At 39.5% G+C, this 20858-nt stretch overlaps 1 protein-coding gene across 1 annotated transcript; it reads right to left on the bottom strand.

Annotated features, from left to right (window-relative positions):
• Positions 1-6045: 6045 nt before the first annotated feature.
• LOC106088636 (RINT1-like protein) lies at positions 6046-17855 on the bottom strand. The gene is made up of 10 exons (XM_013254246.2): positions 17754-17855; positions 17391-17661; positions 17081-17322; positions 11244-11438; positions 11069-11189; positions 10897-11006; positions 10678-10840; positions 10399-10624; positions 9551-10343; positions 6046-6307 (listed from the first exon to the last, which is right to left on the bottom strand). The coding sequence occupies exons 2-10, from the start codon at positions 17526-17528 to the stop codon at positions 6118-6120; spliced, it is 2178 nt and encodes a 725-aa protein (XP_013109700.1). The 5' UTR covers positions 17529-17661; positions 17754-17855; the 3' UTR covers positions 6046-6117.
• Positions 17856-20858: the final 3003 nt, after the last annotated feature.

The following is a 20858-nucleotide window of genomic DNA, read 5'->3' as shown; positions in this document are numbered from 1 at the left end:
TTCCACGTACAGGCGATAGTTCGCTCGGGATGATCCTAAAAATGTTAGATTATGGAATGAACAACACAGCACAAAAAACACTATATTATCGGCAGTACTTACCTTTTACCCATTTCACTTTACTGCAAAGTTAAAAACACACAATACCTTCACGGTTTTACGTAAAATGAATGACGCTGAGTAATGTCCCTGCAGGAAGTTTGGGGAAAATTAACCCCTATTAACACAAATTACCGGTCATATCACCAGTCGTTCTAGTCCATTGCGTACCTGCTTTGGCTTATTTTTCTTTACATAGAATAAACCGGTTAATACATCCACTTAAATGTGTCTATTAACACAATTTATCGGTCATATCACCAGTCATTTGAGTCAATTGCTTGGCTACTTTTGCGTTTTATCTTTTGTATCTATGTTAGGACAGTTCGTTTTTATACCCTCCACCATAAGATGGGGGGTATTCTAATTTCGTCATTCTGATTGTAACTACTCGAAATATTCGTCTTAGACCCCATAAAGTATATATATTCTTGATCGTCGTGAAATTTTATGTCGATCTAGCCATGTCCGTCCGTCTGTCCGTCCGTCCGTCTGTCTGTCGAAAGCACGCTAACTTCCGAAGGAGTAAAGCTAGCCGCTTGAAATTTTGCACAAATACTTCTTATTAGTGTAGGTCGGTTGGTATTGTAAATGGGCCATATCGGTTCATGTTTTGATATAGCTGCCATATAAACCGATCTTGGGTCTTGATTTCTTGAGCCTCTAGAGTGCGCAATTCTTATCCGATTGGAACGAAATTTTGCACAACGTGTTTTGTTATGATATCCAACAACTGTGCCAAGTATGGTTCACATCGGTTCATAACCTGATATAACTGCCATATAAACCGATCTTGGGTCTTGTCTTCTTGAGCCTCTTGAGTGCGCAATTTTTATCCGATTGGAATGAAATTTTGCACGACGTGTTTTGTTATGATATCCAACAACTGTGTCAAGTATGGTTCAAACCGGTCCATAACCTGATATAGCTGCCATATAAACAGATCTTGGGTCTTGACTTCTTGAGCCTCTAGAGTGCGCAATTCTTATCCGATTGGAATGAAAATTTGCACGACGTGTTTCGTTATTATATCCAACAACTGTGCCAAGTATGGTTCAAATCGGTCCATAACCTTATATAGCTGTCATATAAACCTATCTTGGATCTTGACTTCTTGAGCCTCTAGAGGGCGCAATTCTTATCTAATTTGAATGAATTTTGGCACGTAGTATTTTGTTATGATATCCAACAACTGTGCCAAATATGGTTCAAATCGGTTCATAACCTGATATAGCTGTCATATAAACAGATCTGGGGACTTGACTTCTTAAGATTCTAGAGGGCGCAATTCCTATCCGATTTGGCTGAAATTTCGCAAGACGTTTTTTTATTGTTACTTTTAACAACTATGTCAAATAAAGTACAAGTCGGTTCATAACCTGATATAGCTGCCATATAAACGAATCTGGGATCTTGACTTGTTGAGCCTCTAGAGGTCGCAATTATTATCCGATTTGCCTGAAATTTTGTACGACGGATTTTTTCATGACCATCAAAATACGTGATTGTTATGGTCTGAATCGGCCCATAGCCCGATACAGCTCCCATATAAATCGATCTCTCTATTTTACTTTTTGAGCTCACAAAGAGCGCAATTCTTATTCGAATTGGCTGCATTTACACAGGTCTCCAACATATAATTTAATTGTGGTCCAAACCGGACCATATCTTGATATCGCTCTAATAGCAGAGCAAATCTTTTCTTATATCCTTTTTTTTGCCTAAGAAGAGATGCCGGGAAAAAAACTCGACAAATGCGATCCATGGTGGAGGGTATATAAGATTCGGCCCGGCCGAACTTAGCACGCTTTTATTTGTTTTTATTGGTCTTAAAATCTCATTGAGATTCCATTGCAGGATATTGTCCGGCTTTAGACCATTGTTTAATGCTTTCTATTCGAAGTATACTATAGCAAAAAATATTTACAACTTACTATAGTTGGAATGGTTGCAAAGCACCTCGATCCGTTTGACAAATCCTTCTGATGTTTTTTCTTGGTTGAAAATGAAATCGCGATAAAGAAAACCATTCAAATGCGTCTAGCAACAACACACTGCTGACTTTTTAAATGTTTTTTGCTATACTATTCTTCGAATAGAAAGCATTAAACAATGGTCTAAAGCCGGACAATATCCTGCAATGGAATCTCAATAAGATTTTAAGACCAATAAAAAAAGCCTAAAGGACAGACCAAACGAAAGGCACGTCGCATAGCACTGGCAGAATCATCCGTTGGGCTATCGCCGTGCGGAGAACAAAAGAGTTTTGTAAAAGATGTTTGTGTTTGTTGCTATAAGCATCGATGGATTTGAATAAGGGAAGTAAGATTTGATTTGTTTTCTATTGCGCTTATGAAACAAGTCGATTTAAAGAGCCCTGTTGAAATTCAGATGTGTGCTTTACAACTTACTCTAGTTGGAATGGTTGTAAAGCAGCTTGATCCATTTGACAAATCCTTCTGATGATTTTTCTTGGTTGAAAATGAAATCGCGATAAAGGAAACCAGTCAAATGCTTCCAGCAACAACACACTTTTTGCTAACTTTTTAAATGTTTTTTGCTATACTATTCTTCGAATAGAAAGCACTAAACAATGGTCTAAAGCCGGACAATATTCAGCAATGTTATTAATAATTATAATGTGGATGGAATCCATGGAAAATCATCTCTAACAAACATGTACAATGTAATAATAGGTAAGTTATACAAAATATGTGTTAAATAATGCAATATTCAAATGTATTTTATTTTTTTTTTAATCCTTTGTAAAAGCAATTCCACCTTCCATACAAGACGAAAGGCCAGAGCAGCGATTAAGGAATGCAATACATTTGATGAAAAAATATACTTAAAAATAAAAAAATAACTTTAGATTGTAAGTTTTAAAATATCAGATTTTTTTAGTTCTGAATTGTTTTACATTCTTAATTAATTATAAGTTGTTTTGCTTTCTTTTGTAATGAATTACTTAATTTAATCAAAAACCATTTAACGAAAAAAAAATATTAGATTTTATTTAGTTCTGAATTGTTTTTCTTTTTCAATTAAATTAAGTTGTTTTGCGTCGTTGTTATGAATTACTTTATTTTTAATTTAATTTAATAAACAAATATCAAGAATTATAAGTTCAGGCGTTTTTAACTTTAAATTAATATTTGATCAGGTGATATGTGTTCGTCTAAACCGGAGAAATGACGGGTTTCTTTATCCGCTGAAATGACTGATTTTTGAAATGAGTGAAGTGGTTGGATTTTTTAGCAGGGAAAATGACTGATTTTTCAAAACAGTGAAATGACCGACTTTTTCAAACCGGTGAAGTGACCAATATTTCAAACCAGTCAAATGACAGATTTTTTTTAAACCGGTGAAATGACAAGTATTTCAAACCGGTAAAGGGGCCAGTCCAAAGTTATTGACCACCTCCGGCGACTAGTCCATGTTAAACCAGGGACCAGTCATTGATCACAAAAAACCGGTAAAGTCACTAGATTAGGACCGTCCTATGTCCTGCAGGAATAAAACCTGCATATAGGTATGCGTGTGTGCGTTTTTTCATTATTTCTTTTGCACACAACGAGCAAAAATGGACAACAAACGAGAAATTGTGGCAAAATGCTGAACCTCTTCCATGTATACATTAAGTAGTTTACTTGACTTAGAAAATTCCCCGCATTAAATTTTCATAAATGAGATATTTTTTATTGTAAACCTACGTGGACATATTTCAATAACATAATGTTTATATTTATGATTAAAATTATTAATATTATGAAAAGTTTCTTTACATGTATGAGACAAAGTTTTATAAATATAAGAACTTTTTTTTAATAAACGATCATATTCATACATTTTCTTTCATTAAGAATTTTCATAATATTTATGATTTTTTCATTAATATAAAAAAACTTCAAAATAATTATGAGCAAAAGGTTATGAAACCCGATCATTACATTTATGAAGGAAAATTCTCTCTGTGTATCTCCAAAACTAAAAATTGTTGCGGATTGTATAGCCAAGAGAGATTGTCAATGTCAAGTTCAACAAGTTCGAATTCGCTATTCAGAAGCGATTGCCTTTTACTTCATTAATTTATATGGAATTGTATTTTAAATTTAAATAAAGTTTGATCTTATTATTTTTTCTTATTGCAACATGTCAGGATGCTGCAAGGCAGGCGGCAATGTTTAGGTTAATATCGTATAGTTGATCGGTTACTAATGTATATTTGCATACTGCAAATCTCACAAACTCCTCGGTATTACATCCTTGCTCGAGCGTACCAGTTATGTCAATGTCATTGACCTCACAAGTAACTTTGCCGCCTTCCCCGTCCTTATCATTCGTTTGTCGTTCAAAAGCCGGCGATCTATAAGCATCTAATTGTTCAAAGGTAAAATTATTTACTACAATAAATACACCAATACACACTTTGCATATGTCTCCTCCACGCAACTGTACAGATGCAATGCCCGATGTTCCAGGCAGTGTGGAAAGGAGCCAAAAAAGTAACGTACCACTATACCACTGATAGAACCCATTGTATCTACAATGTCCCTGACAATAGAAGTTACACAGACTTCTATATGGATCGTTCCAAACTAGACAACCAGCTGGGCTTTGGGGTGTACTCTGAATAACTTGGACAAGGCAACGTTTATCAAGCGGAGATTCTTGCAATAAAAGAAGTGGTGGAATGGCTAGGATATAATGTCATTACGACGACTGGCATAAATATATTCTCAGACAGTTAGGCAGCCATTAAAACGTATAAACGTATTTCTGAATTCAAAGACCGCCCTCGACTGTTGCAGATCTCTCAACGAGATAGCTGAACCGTTCAAAATTCACCTGTTCTGGGTGCCGGGCTATAGAGATATCCCAGGGAATTGTAGAGCGGACGAGCTTGCGAGACTAGGAACTACCTTACACATTCCAGTGAAACTGGAATCTGTGGGTATGCCTTTAGCGACATGTAAGCCAATTTTTCAGGATCAGGATCGAAGGACAATGAATGATATATTATCACTTTTGTTTCACTTAGTTATAGAATCAATAAATTGAAACTAAATTAAACTAAATATATACTATCAAATAGCTGGCCCGGTGTACTTCGCTATACCCTGAAGTGAAGTGAAGTGAAAATATGTATTTTATATTTGCATTTAACTCTCAAATACCTTTCATTAGAATCCCATATTGCCCCGTTTGGTAGACATGTCCATTCGTTGCGAAATTTTGCGGTGGGGCGACCCCCTGGGAATTGGTCTAAATTTGTATATAAGTTTCGTATTCTATTCTCATTTACCTTTCGTTTGAGTCCCAATTGTCCCGTTCGGTGTACATGTACTTTTGGGGCAGGGTGACCCGCCTGAGAATAGACTCCAAATTTTTATGTTAGTTTCGTATTTTTCTCTTTGTTTGGGGTTGGTTTTGGGGTGGGTCGGCTCCCCTGGGACTTGACAGAAAATTTTTATATGAGTTTCGTATTCTACTTCCAATTACCTTTTTTGATACCCATATTGCCGCAATCGGTAAACATGTAATTTTCGGTCGTTTTTTGGGTGTGAAGTGGCGGCCTCCAACACTTGGGTTCAAATTGTTACATCAAGTTCGTACTTTAACTTTCATTTGACATCCATATTGTCCCAATCGGTAAACATGTTCGTTTGGGTGGTTTTATTGAGCGCGGTTATTTGAGCCCAAAGTTGTATACCAATTTTATGTTTTTGGGTTACCATAAGGGGGCATACAAAATTTCTATTAAATCGATGCAACCATTTCGGAGTTCTGTCGTTTTTAAAATTTGGGTTAGGGGACGCTTCGTCCCCCTCGGGGATATCGCAAAATGAAGTACCCGGGGGCCAAACTCTACTAGTGTGAACATTTCATGGAAATCGGTTCAGCCGACACTTTCATTTTTATATTATAGATAAATAAAGAAATTAATTGAGGATGTATATAAATGCAAATGTCCATTGTTTATTTAAGTTATAAAAAGGTAGTATACACATGTTTACCTTAAAACATTTTTATATCGGTGCGTCTTTCTAAGACTTCAATGCATGTTTTCGGTTTGAAATTGACAATGCCCAATTCCTTTAGAGCCTTCATTTTGTCCTCTAAGCAATTATCTTCGCTCTGCAAAGATTCATGTAGCAGAAGGGCTGTACCGCGAGCCGCATTCAACAGTTTGTTAGCGTCATGAATTCTGGTAGAGATATCAACAACAACAAAAAAGAATTAACTATGTGGGCTTTGTTGATCTTAAATTTGTATTTTTACAGTTACGCAGTTCGGCTTTAGGTCCGTAATTAAAAGACACAAATATGCGTTTAATTGTAAACTTTATTTAATATTTCTCAATAATTCGATTATCTTCCGTAGATCTGTTTACATAAATAACAATTAATAACTAATTCTCTTTTATTTCTCTTCGGAGGCGAGCTCAATGACCTACGATTTTTTTTGCAATGGAAAATAAAGTCTGCTTATGGAAATCCCATCGGATACTTTTAGCTGTGAAGGCTTAAAGGGCCGTACGTTGGTAGGTTGTACTTATATCGAAGTCATTGCGAAAACGCTTTTATGATATGAGCACGACACTAACCAAGCTCGGCACCCAGTTTGCTAGCTGTTATTTATTTTTCCAATGCATGTGTTTTTGTGTGATGTATTGATAGAGTTTTTGTTCACGCAACTAATACAATGACTCCCAAGGTATTCACATGTTTCTGATCCAAAGTACTTCTGGATCAATTACGTTCTGGCAGGTGCATCCGCCTCAACTACTACAGAGCAAGGTTTGATGCCGACGTGCAAGATGTATCTCCCGTTTGTGACCAGGAACCACAAGACACACATCACTTATTTAACTGCCCAGCCGGACCCACTCGACTCAGACCCAGATCCCTCTGGACGCACCCCATCTTAGTTGCAGAGTTCTTGGATCTGAACACTCAACAGAAGCAAACAGACGAAAGATAGAACATTACAAAATGTTACAACAGCAACATAAAACCGACACAAAAACACGCTCTTAGATGTATCGACAACACACCTTAAGCAAAGACGGACGAAGAAAGCACTAGTAGACATTTTCAATTTATTTATAAAATATTTCCGTATTCGTTTGGGTTTGTTACTAAACTTAATAATTGTTGTCTGTTTGCGCTCCTTTATTTTGATCTTTAAAATCTTTTCGTGATTTTTCGAATATCTTCTAGCTCTAGACCATATTCAATGCATTCTATTCAAAGAATAGTATAGCAACCCAGTGAACTAAATTTAGGATGTCAGACATTAATGTACTAATTCTGAACTCTTCTGACAAGATCTTACTGAAATCGTTCTGAATTCTTAACAAAAATTATGGAAATCTGGAAGGAAATTTAAATTGTCGTTAAGACTTCTTACGGAATTCTGATGTTGAGTCTTAATGAATACGGATGTGTTTTCCGACTTGTTTTATCGATTTCTGAACGAAATCTGACTCGTCGTATCAATTTTTGACCGAATTCTGGAATAAAAATTTTTTGAATTCGGATGTGCTTCTCGACTTGTCTTATCGAATTCTAACCAATTCTGAAAGAATTCTTACAGTATTCAAAAGTGTTTTCCGACGGTTCAAAATGCAAATTTGCTCTTGAACATGCCTTTAAGAATTTTCTTTTTATAGCCGAGTCCAAAGGGGTGAAGTTTTTACATGACATAGTGTCTCACAAATGTCACACACATGAGATAACCACGACCGAAAATGTTTTATGATGTTCTCGCCAGGATTCGAACCCAGGCACTTAGCGCCATAGGCGAGCATGCTAACCTCTGTGCTACTGTGGCATCCAATTGTTCACAAACAAAAATATGCAAACAAGCAAGCACAAAAAAAAAGACAAAAACATTCGACAACGAGTTCAGACATCGTTCAGAATTCCTTCCGAACTGTCGGTAAATATTTCTACCGGTAAAAAAATATGACACAAAAAGCAAGCACAAGAAAAAGAGAAAAAAATACGATATTTCCTATTCTATTGGGTTGCCCAAAAAGTAATTGCGGATTTTTCATATAGACGGCGTTGACAAATTTTTTCACAGCTTGTGACTCTGTATTTGCATTTTTTCTTCTGTCAGTTATCAGCTGTTACTTTTAGCTTGCTTTAGAAAAAAGTGTAAAAAAGTATATTTGATTAAAGTTCATTCTAAGTTTTATTAAAAATGCATTTACTTTCTTTTAAAAAATATACGGTCGAAAAATTAAAAAAAAAACCTCCTTCGAAAAGACGTTTAGAAATCGTTCGGAACTGTGGGAAATAAATCCCTTAGAAAATCAAACAGAATTCGAAACGATTTTGGTAAGATCTTGTCGGAATGTTTCACAACTTGTACACAAATGTCTGACATCCGAAATTTGGTTCACTGGGAATATGATCCGACTTTGTCTGACGTCCGACAAATCTGCACATAGTTAGACGAAAGATACAACAGTTCTTACCAAATCCGGAAAGAAATCGGTTCGACAAGTCTGACGGACTTTATTTTTTCTATTCCGACATTTAAGAACGAAATCGTATCGATTTTTGTACGGCGTGTCGGAGAGATGTTTTATTTGGTTCCTATTTAATTTTGCGTAGCAACATTTCGTTGCCACGTGCGTGGTACACAAGTGGTGGAGGGGGATTTTTTATTTTTGGTTTTTTGGAATTGCTTGTGGTGCCGTTAACTGAAACCGTCTAACCGTCAAGGAATCGGACCGATTCGTCTGTAAAATCATCCTCATTTTGTAAGACATTCGTCAAGAAATCAGTCCGAAATTGTCTCCGAATTCGGTCCCAATTCGGTACGACATAAAATTTCCCATCAGAATTTTCCTGAAATTTTGCTCCGACATCGTTACTATATGGCGGTCAATATATCAGATATCCGTCAGCCGTGTCGTTCCGAATACATGACAACTACTCTCCTTTTTAGTTGAGATGTTGGTAAGACATCGGATCCGATATTGGATGATTATACGATTGTCGGGCCGATGTTGGATCATGAGAATTAGAGGGCTTATTAAGCCCTGTTTCAAGATAAAAGCGTGGTCTACACCGTACCCCTTTGGGTATGCAGGGCACCTTAATCAATTTGTCAAAGGTGTTAATGAAGATACATGATGCACCAAACCAGTCAAAGTATTTTGAATAAAAACACACACTTGCTCAACTTTTATAAGTTCTTTGCTATGCTATTCTTTGAATAGAAAGCATTGAATGTGATCTTGAGCTAGAAGATGTTAGAAAAATCACTTAATGATTGCTGCTTATGTAAACAGATCTCCTGAGGATGATTTATGATGTCAATCGAAACATCGAGAAATATTGAAAAAAGTTTGAAATTTAGAGCATATTTATTTTAATTGTCCGAGAAATACAAAATCTCTTAAGGTTAGCATAAAAGTGATTCTATTACTTACCTTTTAAATAATAAATCTGGTCTACGACAATATTGGCCAAATAGGGCAAATAAATTGCGTGTCATATCATAATTGAATTGAGCCGAACCAGCCGGTGAAAATTTTGTATTCATTATCATGCTATCTAAAATATAAGTGTCGATTTGTTGGGCTATCAATCGAAGTGTCAAGTTGAATAGATTCGATGATAGTTCTCGTTCCAAATTGTGCAAGACTGTTACCATGACTTGAAACATTTCACCAGCACTAGGCGACAGTATGAAAGGCTCCTTATTGTTCTGTTCGGGCATTGTGGTCCAGCAGTCGTGCCTGTAAGGCATAGATTTTGCCTTAATCTCATTTACAGCTTTGGTGGCTAAATTCTTTAAGAGCTTCTCTGTCCAATGTTCGAGCTCTGAAACTGGATTTTCAAAAACTGAGTTTATTTCTTCTGCATTGGGCCCCACTAAAGCTGTGTGTAAGTGCAGATAGTGAACATTTTCACCCCATTCGCTTAGAACCATTTTTATGTAATTGATTGCATTCAAAATTGGTATGCTGTCCACCATCCCACTGCTGTGCAGCTGGACCAGTCTACGTCGAAAATTATCTATTAATTCCAATTGCAGACTAAGAAATTGTAGTTGATGACCAGGTTGTATTAGAGAGTAATAACGATCTTTAATAGCCTCCAGCAGACGTATGAATTGATCAGCACATTTTGGTATTTTCAACTCGTCCTCATATATGTTTGGGTCAATTAGATGCCATGGGTTTTCATCTTGAAGAATTGCATCCATTTTCTCCGAACAAACTTAAAATGAAAGTTTTGCCATTTTGCGATTATTACAAAGCTTCAACAAACTTACATCTTTCTTCGAGAGAAATCCATTTCAACAAATACACAGGCTGTGTTACAACACATATAGCACTGGGAAAGCTAGCTGGATAGCCGAAATTATCCCTTAATTCTGCTTCAAATGCCAATGTTTCATCTAACAAATGTGCAAACAGGTTTTCATCCCGACTTATCTCCTCTATATCCAAAGATAATTTCTCAATTGTCAGTTGCACCAGAGCTCGCATAAATTCAAGCTGTAAAAAACACTTATTATGAAAGACAGCTTGGAGATAGCTATAAAACGTACCCTGATATTGAAATCTAATTGGCCTGCCTTTACCGCAGATGTTTGGAATGTTTTGCCAACAAACAAATGAGATTCTTTACCCCAATTTAAAATTTGTGTAAAAAACCACTCTGGTTTATCCAAACGGTTTGTTTGACGCACCCCGGTAAAATGATACATAAATCTGAAATATCAAAAATATAGATTTATATAATTTGATTTTGTCAACATTTGGATAACCTTTGTCTATAGGGAGCCACCAAAAATGTTGTAACTGTTGATAGTGGTTGGCACACAATGCTAGGTGTTATCATTTGCAACTGTTCGGCTTCCTCAGCTGGCGATTTTAGCTAAAACATAACGCAAGCAAATACTTAATAAAGTCAACAAATCAAATTCAAGCAAGTCTTACTAAAAATAAATACTCAGCCAGCAGTTGAGCCTTGTTTACGTAATCAGGAGATGGTTTGTATGTGAGTGAATCTTGTTCCTTTTGTCCCCATTTTAGGGATTTTAAAGCATTCTCAAATTCCCTATAAAAAGCTTAAGTAAGGATTTTTAGTGCAATTGTATCATACTGACCGTACCTCGAAAATTTTTCTTTCAGCAGGCCATGCCAGTGGATGGCGGTTTGTGTGGCGAATGATTTTAAATATGGTGCTTCCACATTACTAAGACGTCCGATAACACTGTGTTCATAATCATTTTCTTCATATAGATTTAAGTAAAGATTAACCATTTTAGCATCATCCTTTCCCTTTATAATGTGTGAAAGGGAGCCACTGTAAAGAGATTATAAAAGAGAAAGTCGGAAAAAGTATGTTTGATGCCTTTGTGCGTTCAATAAAACTCATTTTTGGGATAAGATACTGTATGCTTGGGTAAAATATTGCCAGCACTTTCGTGCCTTGGCAATCCTATTACATTTAACCGAAAAAGTACAAATCATTTGAAAGGATTCCATATCTATACTTTATTTGCCCCGATTTGTCGAAGCCAAGGACGAACTCTTGGAGAGAACATATTAGACGATCACTACCACGATGGAGATGGAGCTTTACAACGTGTACATTAGGGTAATGACCTTTTTATAACCTCATATCCCTGTATCATATTTGGAGGAGCTTTTATTTAAGATGCGATCAAATCTTACTTATAAGGTGATTCGATAAAAGAAAAAATGTACCCACAAAAAGATTTTAACATTTTTATTTCAGCATTAAAGTCACTGCAAGCAGTTATATAATTGAACACAAGCTTTAGAGCCACATACAGATATGAAACATTATATAGGATCATCAAACACACAAGGAAGCTAATATTCACGTTGTCATTGAAGAGAAAGCATCTTAGTGCGAGGTTGTCCTTGTTGCGGAAGAAGTCGTTTAAGTTTTACATAACTTTGATGGCACGTTCACCGCACTGATTGTTTCGGGAAATGTTGGTTGGAGATTTATCTTTTTTCGAGTGGGTCTTCAAGCTTTACAGATAGTCCTTTGAAATCCATAGTGCATAACAATTGATTACTCAACCAACGATCAGCCCATGAGTCAGAAATTTATGAACAGATTTTACGCAACCTGTTCCGGGTTTCAGACTTCAAAAGAGCTAGAGATTGAATGGTACTAGAGTGCCAGCGTGTATTGCAGATATTTGGGATCTACTTAAACGTTACAAAAGGGATGCCACTCCTCTCAGACAAGTGACGGGAGACACGAGCGAGGTGGCCCGGCACGGGACAGCTGTGAGCACCACACAGGTCAGATAGAACATTGAGGTCCTATCCGTGTGGTGTTCATTGCTGCTACGAGAAGCTTAGCTGCGAGCTACCGGGCGCGTCCACAGGTTGCGGATAGTGGAATACATCATACGGAGTAGCTGCAACGGCAGTCGCGGACACTCAGCGGTATCAGTAAGAGGCCGGGGGGCACCGTCTCTTGCAGAAATACTAAGTGCCAATATGACAAGGCGGGTTGTTGGCGCCTTTAAATATCCAATGGCCATTGCTCATCTACAGGAGCATGAGCAATGGAGCAAATGGCGCCGCCGCCACATGCTAATGCGATTACAATAACAACAACGAGTGATGTGGAAGAGAAACTTTATGTCATCTCTTCAGCCCACGATGGCACCAATGACCAGTTTCAGAGGCATAAAGTCAATTTTTGAACTGGAATTATAACTATATATATACGAATGTATAGTGCATCGACAGAGATATAATAAAAAAAAAATGAATAAATAAGGTGTTAAGTTCGGCCATGCCGAACTTTGGATACCCACCGCCATGGATATATTAAACATTTAATTTTATTTTTATTTAATTTAATTTTTTATTAAAACTCCACTACCATATTCATAGTTATATCTTAATAGGGGCTGGTCTGGATCATATTTGATTGAGGTCCGGAGAACTCTTATACAAGTAACAGTTTCAGCGAAATCAGGCAATAAATCCGCTTTTTATGGAATAAGGACTCTAAATTGGAAGATAGGTCTATAAGGCAGCTATGTATAAGTAAAGTCTGATCTGGAGCATATTCTGGATGGATGACGGGAGGCTTAATAGCCACTGTGTCAAAACTCCAGCAACATCGGATAATAAATGCGTCGTTTGCCGGATTTAGGCACTATGTCGGCAGTTCGGTCTATATAGCAGCTATATCGGGAACTATAAGAGTGTTCAATGACAGGTTGAGGACAGTGGTAAGGTACTCAACTCCAGGTGAATCCAGATTCTTCAGCATCAATGTAGATTCCGTCGGGGCCCAACGCCTTGGAAGATTTGGCGCCACGGATGACATTCGTAACTTCGCCCACGGTAAATTGTGATGGCTGTTCATCGCCGTATTCGGAGACAACGAATACGGCGAATGGCTCTCCTCCTTGCCCTGTCTCTCTCGGGATGCACAATAAATTGACGGTTGAACAACCTGGCGCATCTCTTCGGATCAGTCACGGTTATCTCGCCAAAAGTGACTGAGGTCCTGTCGTCCCGTCTACCGGGGTTCGAGAGAGACTTAACAGTGGCCCACAGTTTGCCTGCACCGGTGCCTAAGTTACATTGCTCCAAGTGTTCCAGCCACAAATTCCGCTTATGTTCGTTGACTACCCTGTTTATTTCTAGATTCAGCTCGCTGATTCTGGGGTTAGCGGGGTCCATAGCACGAATCCCATCACGCTTATCTGCGAGTACCACTGCTTGCGCCGGGAAATTGGGCCGCACTTGGGGTATTCGACCGGCTGGTATAAAGCGAGCGGCTGCTGCGTTGATGATGTCTCGGAATTTCCTCTCGGCCACAAGCACATCAGAGGGGGGTGGCAGTTCATTGAAGCGGCGATTGGTATACTCTCTGAAGCCAGTCCAATCGGCCTTCTTATAATTGATGAACGTCCGGCGCTCAGAAGTTATGAAGTCGGGTGGTCGGTCGATGGTGAGAATTATGGGGAGGTGGTCTGACCCCAAAGAGATGTCGGCTTGCCAGGATACGTCACTCAGGAGATCAGGGGATGCAATTGAGATGTCTGGCGAGCTGCTGCACCTCCTCGTAATCCTAGTGGGGGCATCCTCATTCACCGTGCAAAACGTGGAGCTATCTATCTGCTCTGCCAAAGCTATGCCACGCTGGTCGTTACCTAGGGGAGAATGCCATGACGTGTGATGTGCATTAATATCCCCCAGAACCAGGCGACTATGGCCAGATAGCAACCCACTTATGTCGGGGTTGTAAGCCTGGCCATTAATCGAGACACAGCTACCAACCGGCGGTATATACACGTTGTATATCTCTATCTCGGCAGTACCAGACATGACTGCTACCCCCATACATTCCATGCATGGGTCACTAGCGTCAAGCGCAGGCGAGATGGAATGGTGTATAACGAAGGCCAATCCCCCACCTCCATTCCTTGAGCGATCCTTACGTAGCACATTGTAACCGTGACAACTGTGCAAGCTGCAGGTGTTGGTCAGCTTTGTCTCCTGGATCGCTGCGACCGATATGCTCTTCCGACTCATAAAATCTACGATCTCATCAATCTTGCCACGCAGTCCGTTGCAGTTTAACTGCAAGAACGATACACTTCCCGGCACTGGCCTGGCAATAGTATGGCTAGGGTGCTTTCGTTGCATAAATTGCCGTACGGGAGAGGTCGGGGGGGGGGGGGGGGGGGGGGGTCACATAGTCCGACGACGAGGACGCCGACGACGAGGACGCCGAAGGCGACTACGGCGACGCTTGTGACCCACTGCTGACTATGTTCGCACAGCACCTAGCGACATAGCCAGTATGACTATACTCTCGTAGCGAAGTTAGGCCAGAGCAAGAACGGAAATGTACCCACTCTATGCATCGGTTACACCTCACCGACACCGACCGATGATGAAGGCGGTTCTGGCAAACCGAACAGAACCAGGGTCCGGGGTTCTTTTCAATCCCGGCACGGACCAGAAGCGTACGGAGAAGGCACTCCGGGATGTGCCTCTCCCATGACGAAAAAAGACGAACACGGACACTGAGGCGGCAGCCCTTGCCGATGAGGATTCCATCGGGTCAATCCGGTGCGTACAACCGGCTGCCATGGGATTGAAGTTGTTGTAGCAGTGTGTTGTTCACTGCGGCGCCAGCCCTTGCCAATGAAGCACTCCATCGGGTCAATCCGGTACGTACAATCGGCTGCCAATGGATTGGGTTTTTTAAAGTAATCTGGTTTGTTCAACGGTAGGAACTAGAAGGCATCTTCCTTCTCCTGTTCCTGTGGTATCCAACGACGTCTAATTGAGTCTGTTGGCAGACTGCCCCTTAAACCTAACCTAACCTACCTCTCCTTCGCCTGGCGCGTTGCTATTGACTGTAATGTTGCCTTGTATTCCGCATTTTTGGCTTCAGTCGTTTTATGGCACTCCTGGTCGTGTCATGGTTTCCTTGGGGGAGGCTTTTGTTACCCAAGTACGGATGTTACTGCACTTTCCATGAAGTACGGATGTTACTGCTCTTTCTAATAACTCGCCCTTCACATCGAGCATCATAGGCGCTCAGTATTTATGCAAGAGCCGGTGCCGGCCGACTCGATACCGCTGATTGTCCGCTACTGCAATTACAGCTACTCCGTATAGAGCATTCCAATATCCGCAACCTGTGGACGCGCGCGGTAGCTCGCAGAAAAGCTTCTCGTGATAACAATGAACACCACACAGATCGGACCTTAAAGTTTCAGCCTGTTTGATGCTCATAATTATCCCGTGCCGGGGGAGTATGCCGTTGCCACCTGTTGTTTTGGCAGTTTTCCGATGTCTTTAGTGCATTGTCAGATCGTACATTTCTCGCTACACTAACACGGGTGCGAACCGTTGCTGCAACGAGGTAATGAACCGAATCGATATTCGCCCTTCAGATCGATCGTACATCGAACACGCTTGTTTAATGCCTTGCATCTATCACAACGTGATCTATTTGGTTTCTCGTATTTTGATCGGGTGATGGCCAAGTGGCCATGTGAATCCTATGATCTTGGAATCTGGTGCCGCTAACCGACATGTTCTTTGCCGCGCCAAAGTCTAGTACTCTCAATCCATTACCGAAAGTTTCTTCGTGTAGGCTAAATTTTCCAACTGTTGGGTCATAGTACTAAGGCTGATGTTGAATAATTTGGCCTTTATGGAGACCCAACTCGCAAATCCTGCCGGAGAGAACACCTTAAAAACATGTTTCCGCAGTGGTTACCTCCCACCAAATGCTGGCAACAATTGTGAGTATTTCAGCCATGTACAACTTTTCAACAAATATGTTGTTATTTTTGTTGTAGCAGTGTGTTGTACACTGAGGCGGCAGTCCTTGCCGATTAGTGATTCCATCGTGTCAATCTGGTACGTACAATCGACTGCCATGGGATTGTTCAAAGCCATTCAGAATCGATATAAAACAGGAAGCTCCGACTAACCACAAATCCACAGCCAAATTGATGCCTCGTTTCATGCCAGCTATAATAAAGGGCGTCACCCCTCGGTATTGTTGTGGAGCCCGAGCCATTACACTGCACCCTTTCTATAAAGAGTGCGGACATTCCAGGTGTAGATATGCAAATCATGGTCCGCAAAACTTTTGAGGGCGTCTTCAACATAGGGTGATCCGTTTTCAACCTTCATCGTTTTTCTTCTTCAATTTGCTGAGCGATGGGACTTACCCGACGCTCCAACCCATCTTTTTATTTTACTACAGATAAACTCGTGGCACAGACAGACAGACCTCCCCGCGGTGTCACCTGGGGGGAGGTCTTATCCACATTTGAGATGAAGGAAGATCAAGATACGCCTGAATTTTGCCAAGTCAAAACCAATCAGAACTGTTGCTTGGTCTCCAACATCCCCATCATGTGTTACGGGTCATTTATATTAATTATGTGAATATTTTATGTTGAATCTTACCTAATTTCCTGAATATCCTGCACAATGCGCAAATACTGGATTAATTGCTGCAGCTTCCTTACTTGTTCCAAATCGGGTTTGACGCCTTCAAGAACTTTGTGGGATTCTTTGATGCGTTCTGCCAACTTTTCACCGAATTGTTTTAGTTTGGCCATTTGAAAGTCAATACTATCACAAGTTTGACGCTCACATTCAAAGGCTGATTTGAAGCTGGTTATATTCTTAGGATCTTCATAGTCCAACTGTCAATAAATATATAAATAATTCATTATTAGCAACACTCGTAGAAATGGAATGTCGAACTACTCACTTTGTCACGCAACTTTTGAAGACGAGATTTGTATTCCTCTACAAGAAATGCGGCTCTGTGCAATTTCTTGAAGTCATTTCCAATCTCCTTGTTAATTCTATCAAGGACTCGTTGTTCTATTTCAGTTTTTGTTTGCATTTCACGATAAAAGGATAAACTTTGTAGTATCTGAATATACGTTCGTCCCGTCTCTAGTCGTGCGTTTACACTTGGGTTTTAGCAAAGCACCGTAAATAGTAGTCCTAAACCAAAGCCTGATGACGTCGACTTTCTATTTGGGTGTTGGTTTAAAGCAAAAGCGTCGAAACGTTGAATATCTTCTGTGGTGTTGGAATAATGAATGGATCTTCTGAGTGGTCTTACCTCATGCAATTATTATTTATAATTTTTTACTATTACTTTTAAATTCGGCTAAAGGATTTGATTTTGTTTTGGTTTTAGCTTCCACCTATTCAGGGGAATTGACAGCATTGCCCGGATATCAACTTCAGTGATTGCCCGAAAAGTCTGATTAATGGAACAATGGTTCGTTCACACGAAACATTTGCAAAATGAATGTTTTGTGTGGAAATTTCCATTCGGTAAGGTTGAAAAGAGGGTGCAGATATTAATCCGCCCCATGTCACTAAGGATATACACCTAAGCCAGTAATCGTCTTGTTGTGCGTTCTAAAAACTATATATATATATATATATATATAAGTAACCTCTAAAAAGAAATTTTATGTTAGAAATTCTGTGCTACTTACAAAATCCTTACTTAATTAATCCTTCGGCTTAACCAAGTTTATTGATGGCAGTCCTCCGCCCTTCACCGCCAAATCGTCCTTTCATTTCCCCTTACTCCGTTATGGTCCTGCACCCAAACGATGCGGATTTTCCCATTCTCATAGAAGGCGTTAATCTCCTTCTTACACTGCAAGACTGTTCGTGACCTTACCGTTCTGGGTGTTATTGCTCTTATGGCAATTTTACTGTCGGTAAAGATGTTCACACTCGGCGTCCTTGCTTTAGCACCACACCACTTCACCCATTCCGAGATCGCCCGGATCTCCGCCTGCAGGACCGTATTATGGTCTGGCAGTCTAAAGCAGATCTCAATCCCTGGGTTCTCAATGTAAACCCCCAGGCCCACTCTGTCCTCTAGCTTTGATTCATCCGTGTAACACGATCTTCCAGATGGCAATCATAGGGTTCCGTCAATCTAAGACTCTGTCGATGGCAGCAGTGCCTCGCACTCGACTTCAAGGTTCATCTCAGGTATCCGATCGGAAACCTCTTCCTTTCCTTCCAGGTTTCCTATCGTCGCCTCGATTATACCGCGATGGTATGAGCTGCTCCCATCCTCAATCCATTCTCCCATCGCCTTAAGTCCCATAGCCGCAGTGGCTGCCTCACACTTAATCTGTATGTCAATGGGTCGGATATCTAGAATAGTCTCCAGTCCTAAGTGGGCGTGGTCCTCATCGCTCCGCCTATGCCAAGACAACATGTTCTCTGAACCTGCTGTATGGTCCTTATGTTGCGCTTTTTCTCCATAACAGTCCACCAAACTACTGAGGCGTAAGTCTAATCATGCTCCTGTAGAGCCAGTGGACTATCCTCGGATTCAGGCCCTATTTCGAGCCTACCGCCAAGCATAAAATTTTTTAATTTTCGTCACTGTGCTTGTCAAACTTGTCATTGTTTATGTTTTTCTTACTTTAGAATTAAAGGTGGTCTCATTTGTACAAAAACCACAAATCATATGGTGCAATTCGCCATCTTCCCATCAAGCTGATCGCCGTATTTTCAACACAGGTAAAGAAATTTGTGTGCGTGTGTGTATACGTGTGCGTACATGAGCAGAGAATATGGGAGAAAGAAGATAACAACAAAGAGAATGCAAACAAAAATCTGACATCTTAATACTGTCAAACCTGGCCGGCTGTTAACAGCTGCTCGTGTGAGAGCACCTTATTAAATCCACCTAGGCACACAAACGCACAGTTTGTTCAAATTCAAATCCAAATTGAATTAATAAAATACAAAAAATTAAAATATTTCAAACCGTATTTGGAAAAGATGTGAAATAAAAAGAAAAAATAATGAGTGGATGTGCAATATACTTAATAATGTAAGAGAAAAAAAAATGCCTACTGACATTTTTTAACATTCACAATAGGCAGATTTTGACGATCTTAATGATTTTCATGGTTATTGATTGAACCGTTGACTGGAGCGGACGTTTGGTTATTTCGCTCTGCAAGAAAATTTTCTTTTAAGCCTAGTACTGACTTCGACATTTCTTCGAAACAACTGTCAAAACGCGTTATAAAAAAATTGTGATGAAGAAAATGCGAACACTTTTCGCGGAAGTGATACTGAGTTCTTTGAGCAAAATACCAGCGACACGTCGTTGCGTCAATACAATTTTTGTCTCAATTCAGTGCAAGTGCAATTAAATGCTCACGAACTGGTTCCATGCAACTCTGTTTCATCGTAGTTGCTTTTGTTGTGTAGCTTTGCTTGTGTTACGTCGTTCAATATAATGCGGCATATTTCACCATCAATTAATAGACAAGTTTAGTATGAATGAAGTTAAGGCGCTATTACACGGTATGTAGATGTCTTATGACATGTCACTTTTTGTATTCACATGTAATTGAAAATTTTTGTCAAAATCGTCAATTACATTTTAGCTATCACACCTGTATGTTATGCATTTACACACAACACAATTGTTAAAGTTGTGAGAAAGTTGGTTAAATCATAAATTTGTGAAAACAATTTAATTTGGGTTTTCTTTCAATTGACTAACAACAAAAAAAGCTTATTTCTTGTTTGTTTTTGTCAGAAAGAATAGAGCACGCTCTAATCGAAAAAAAATTACATGTGCTATTTTTAGAGCCTTTAGTACTAGGATTAAGGGTTGGTATTCTATTCTGCTTTCGGAGTAGTCGCGGAAATTTAGAATTGTTCCGCGAACGGAATTTGACAGCAGTTAAATGTTTTTGTGTCCATACCAAAACATGTTTTTTATCTGCACTTATTGTTTTCTGTATTTAATTTATGTTTTTGCAAATAAATAAAGAAAGACGAAAGACCATTGAAACCAATAAAACGTATAAAAATTATGCCGGCAATGGTTTCAAGTGTTGCCATTTGATTTTTTGTCATTTTCCTCACTATAAGCAGACTGATACTTTTCCGCTTATTGTTAGCCAACATTGAGTTTGAAAACATTTCGCTTGAAAAGCTGAACAGAATACTCAGCTTAATACGTAATAGGTCATAATTTTTTTTTTTGAAGAAAAAGTCACTCAACGATAGCTACGATAGTTTTATCCATTAGGCGGTTGATGATCTGCGTCTGTTTCAAGTGGAGCGGCAGATCTAGAGCCCGATAGTAGGCTTAGAATGGACTCCAAAAACCCTACAGCTGCGGTGGTGGTATCAGGTCGTAGCTTGTTGTCTGCTACTGAGACCT

Source organism: Stomoxys calcitrans, chromosome 1 (genome assembly GCF_963082655.1).
Source record: "Stomoxys calcitrans chromosome 1, idStoCalc2.1, whole genome shotgun sequence".
NCBI lineage: Eukaryota > Metazoa > Arthropoda > Insecta > Diptera > Muscidae > Stomoxys > Stomoxys calcitrans.
Note: the sequence above shows the minus strand (reverse complement) of the source record. Positions and strands in the feature narration are given on the sequence as shown.

Coding starts and splice junctions, on each gene's coding strand:
- LOC106088636 (XM_013254246.2), bottom strand. CDS start 17,528: ATGCAAACAAAAACTGAAATAGAACAACGAGTCCTTGATAGAATTAAC. Junction 11,439..17,080: donor CAGGATATTCAGGAAATTAG/GTAAGATTCAAC, acceptor ATCTCTTTACAG/TGGCTCCCTTTCACACATTA. Junction 10,841..10,896: donor GTGGCTCCCTATAGACAAAG/GTTATCCAAATG, acceptor TTGATATTTCAG/ATTTATGTATCATTTTACCG.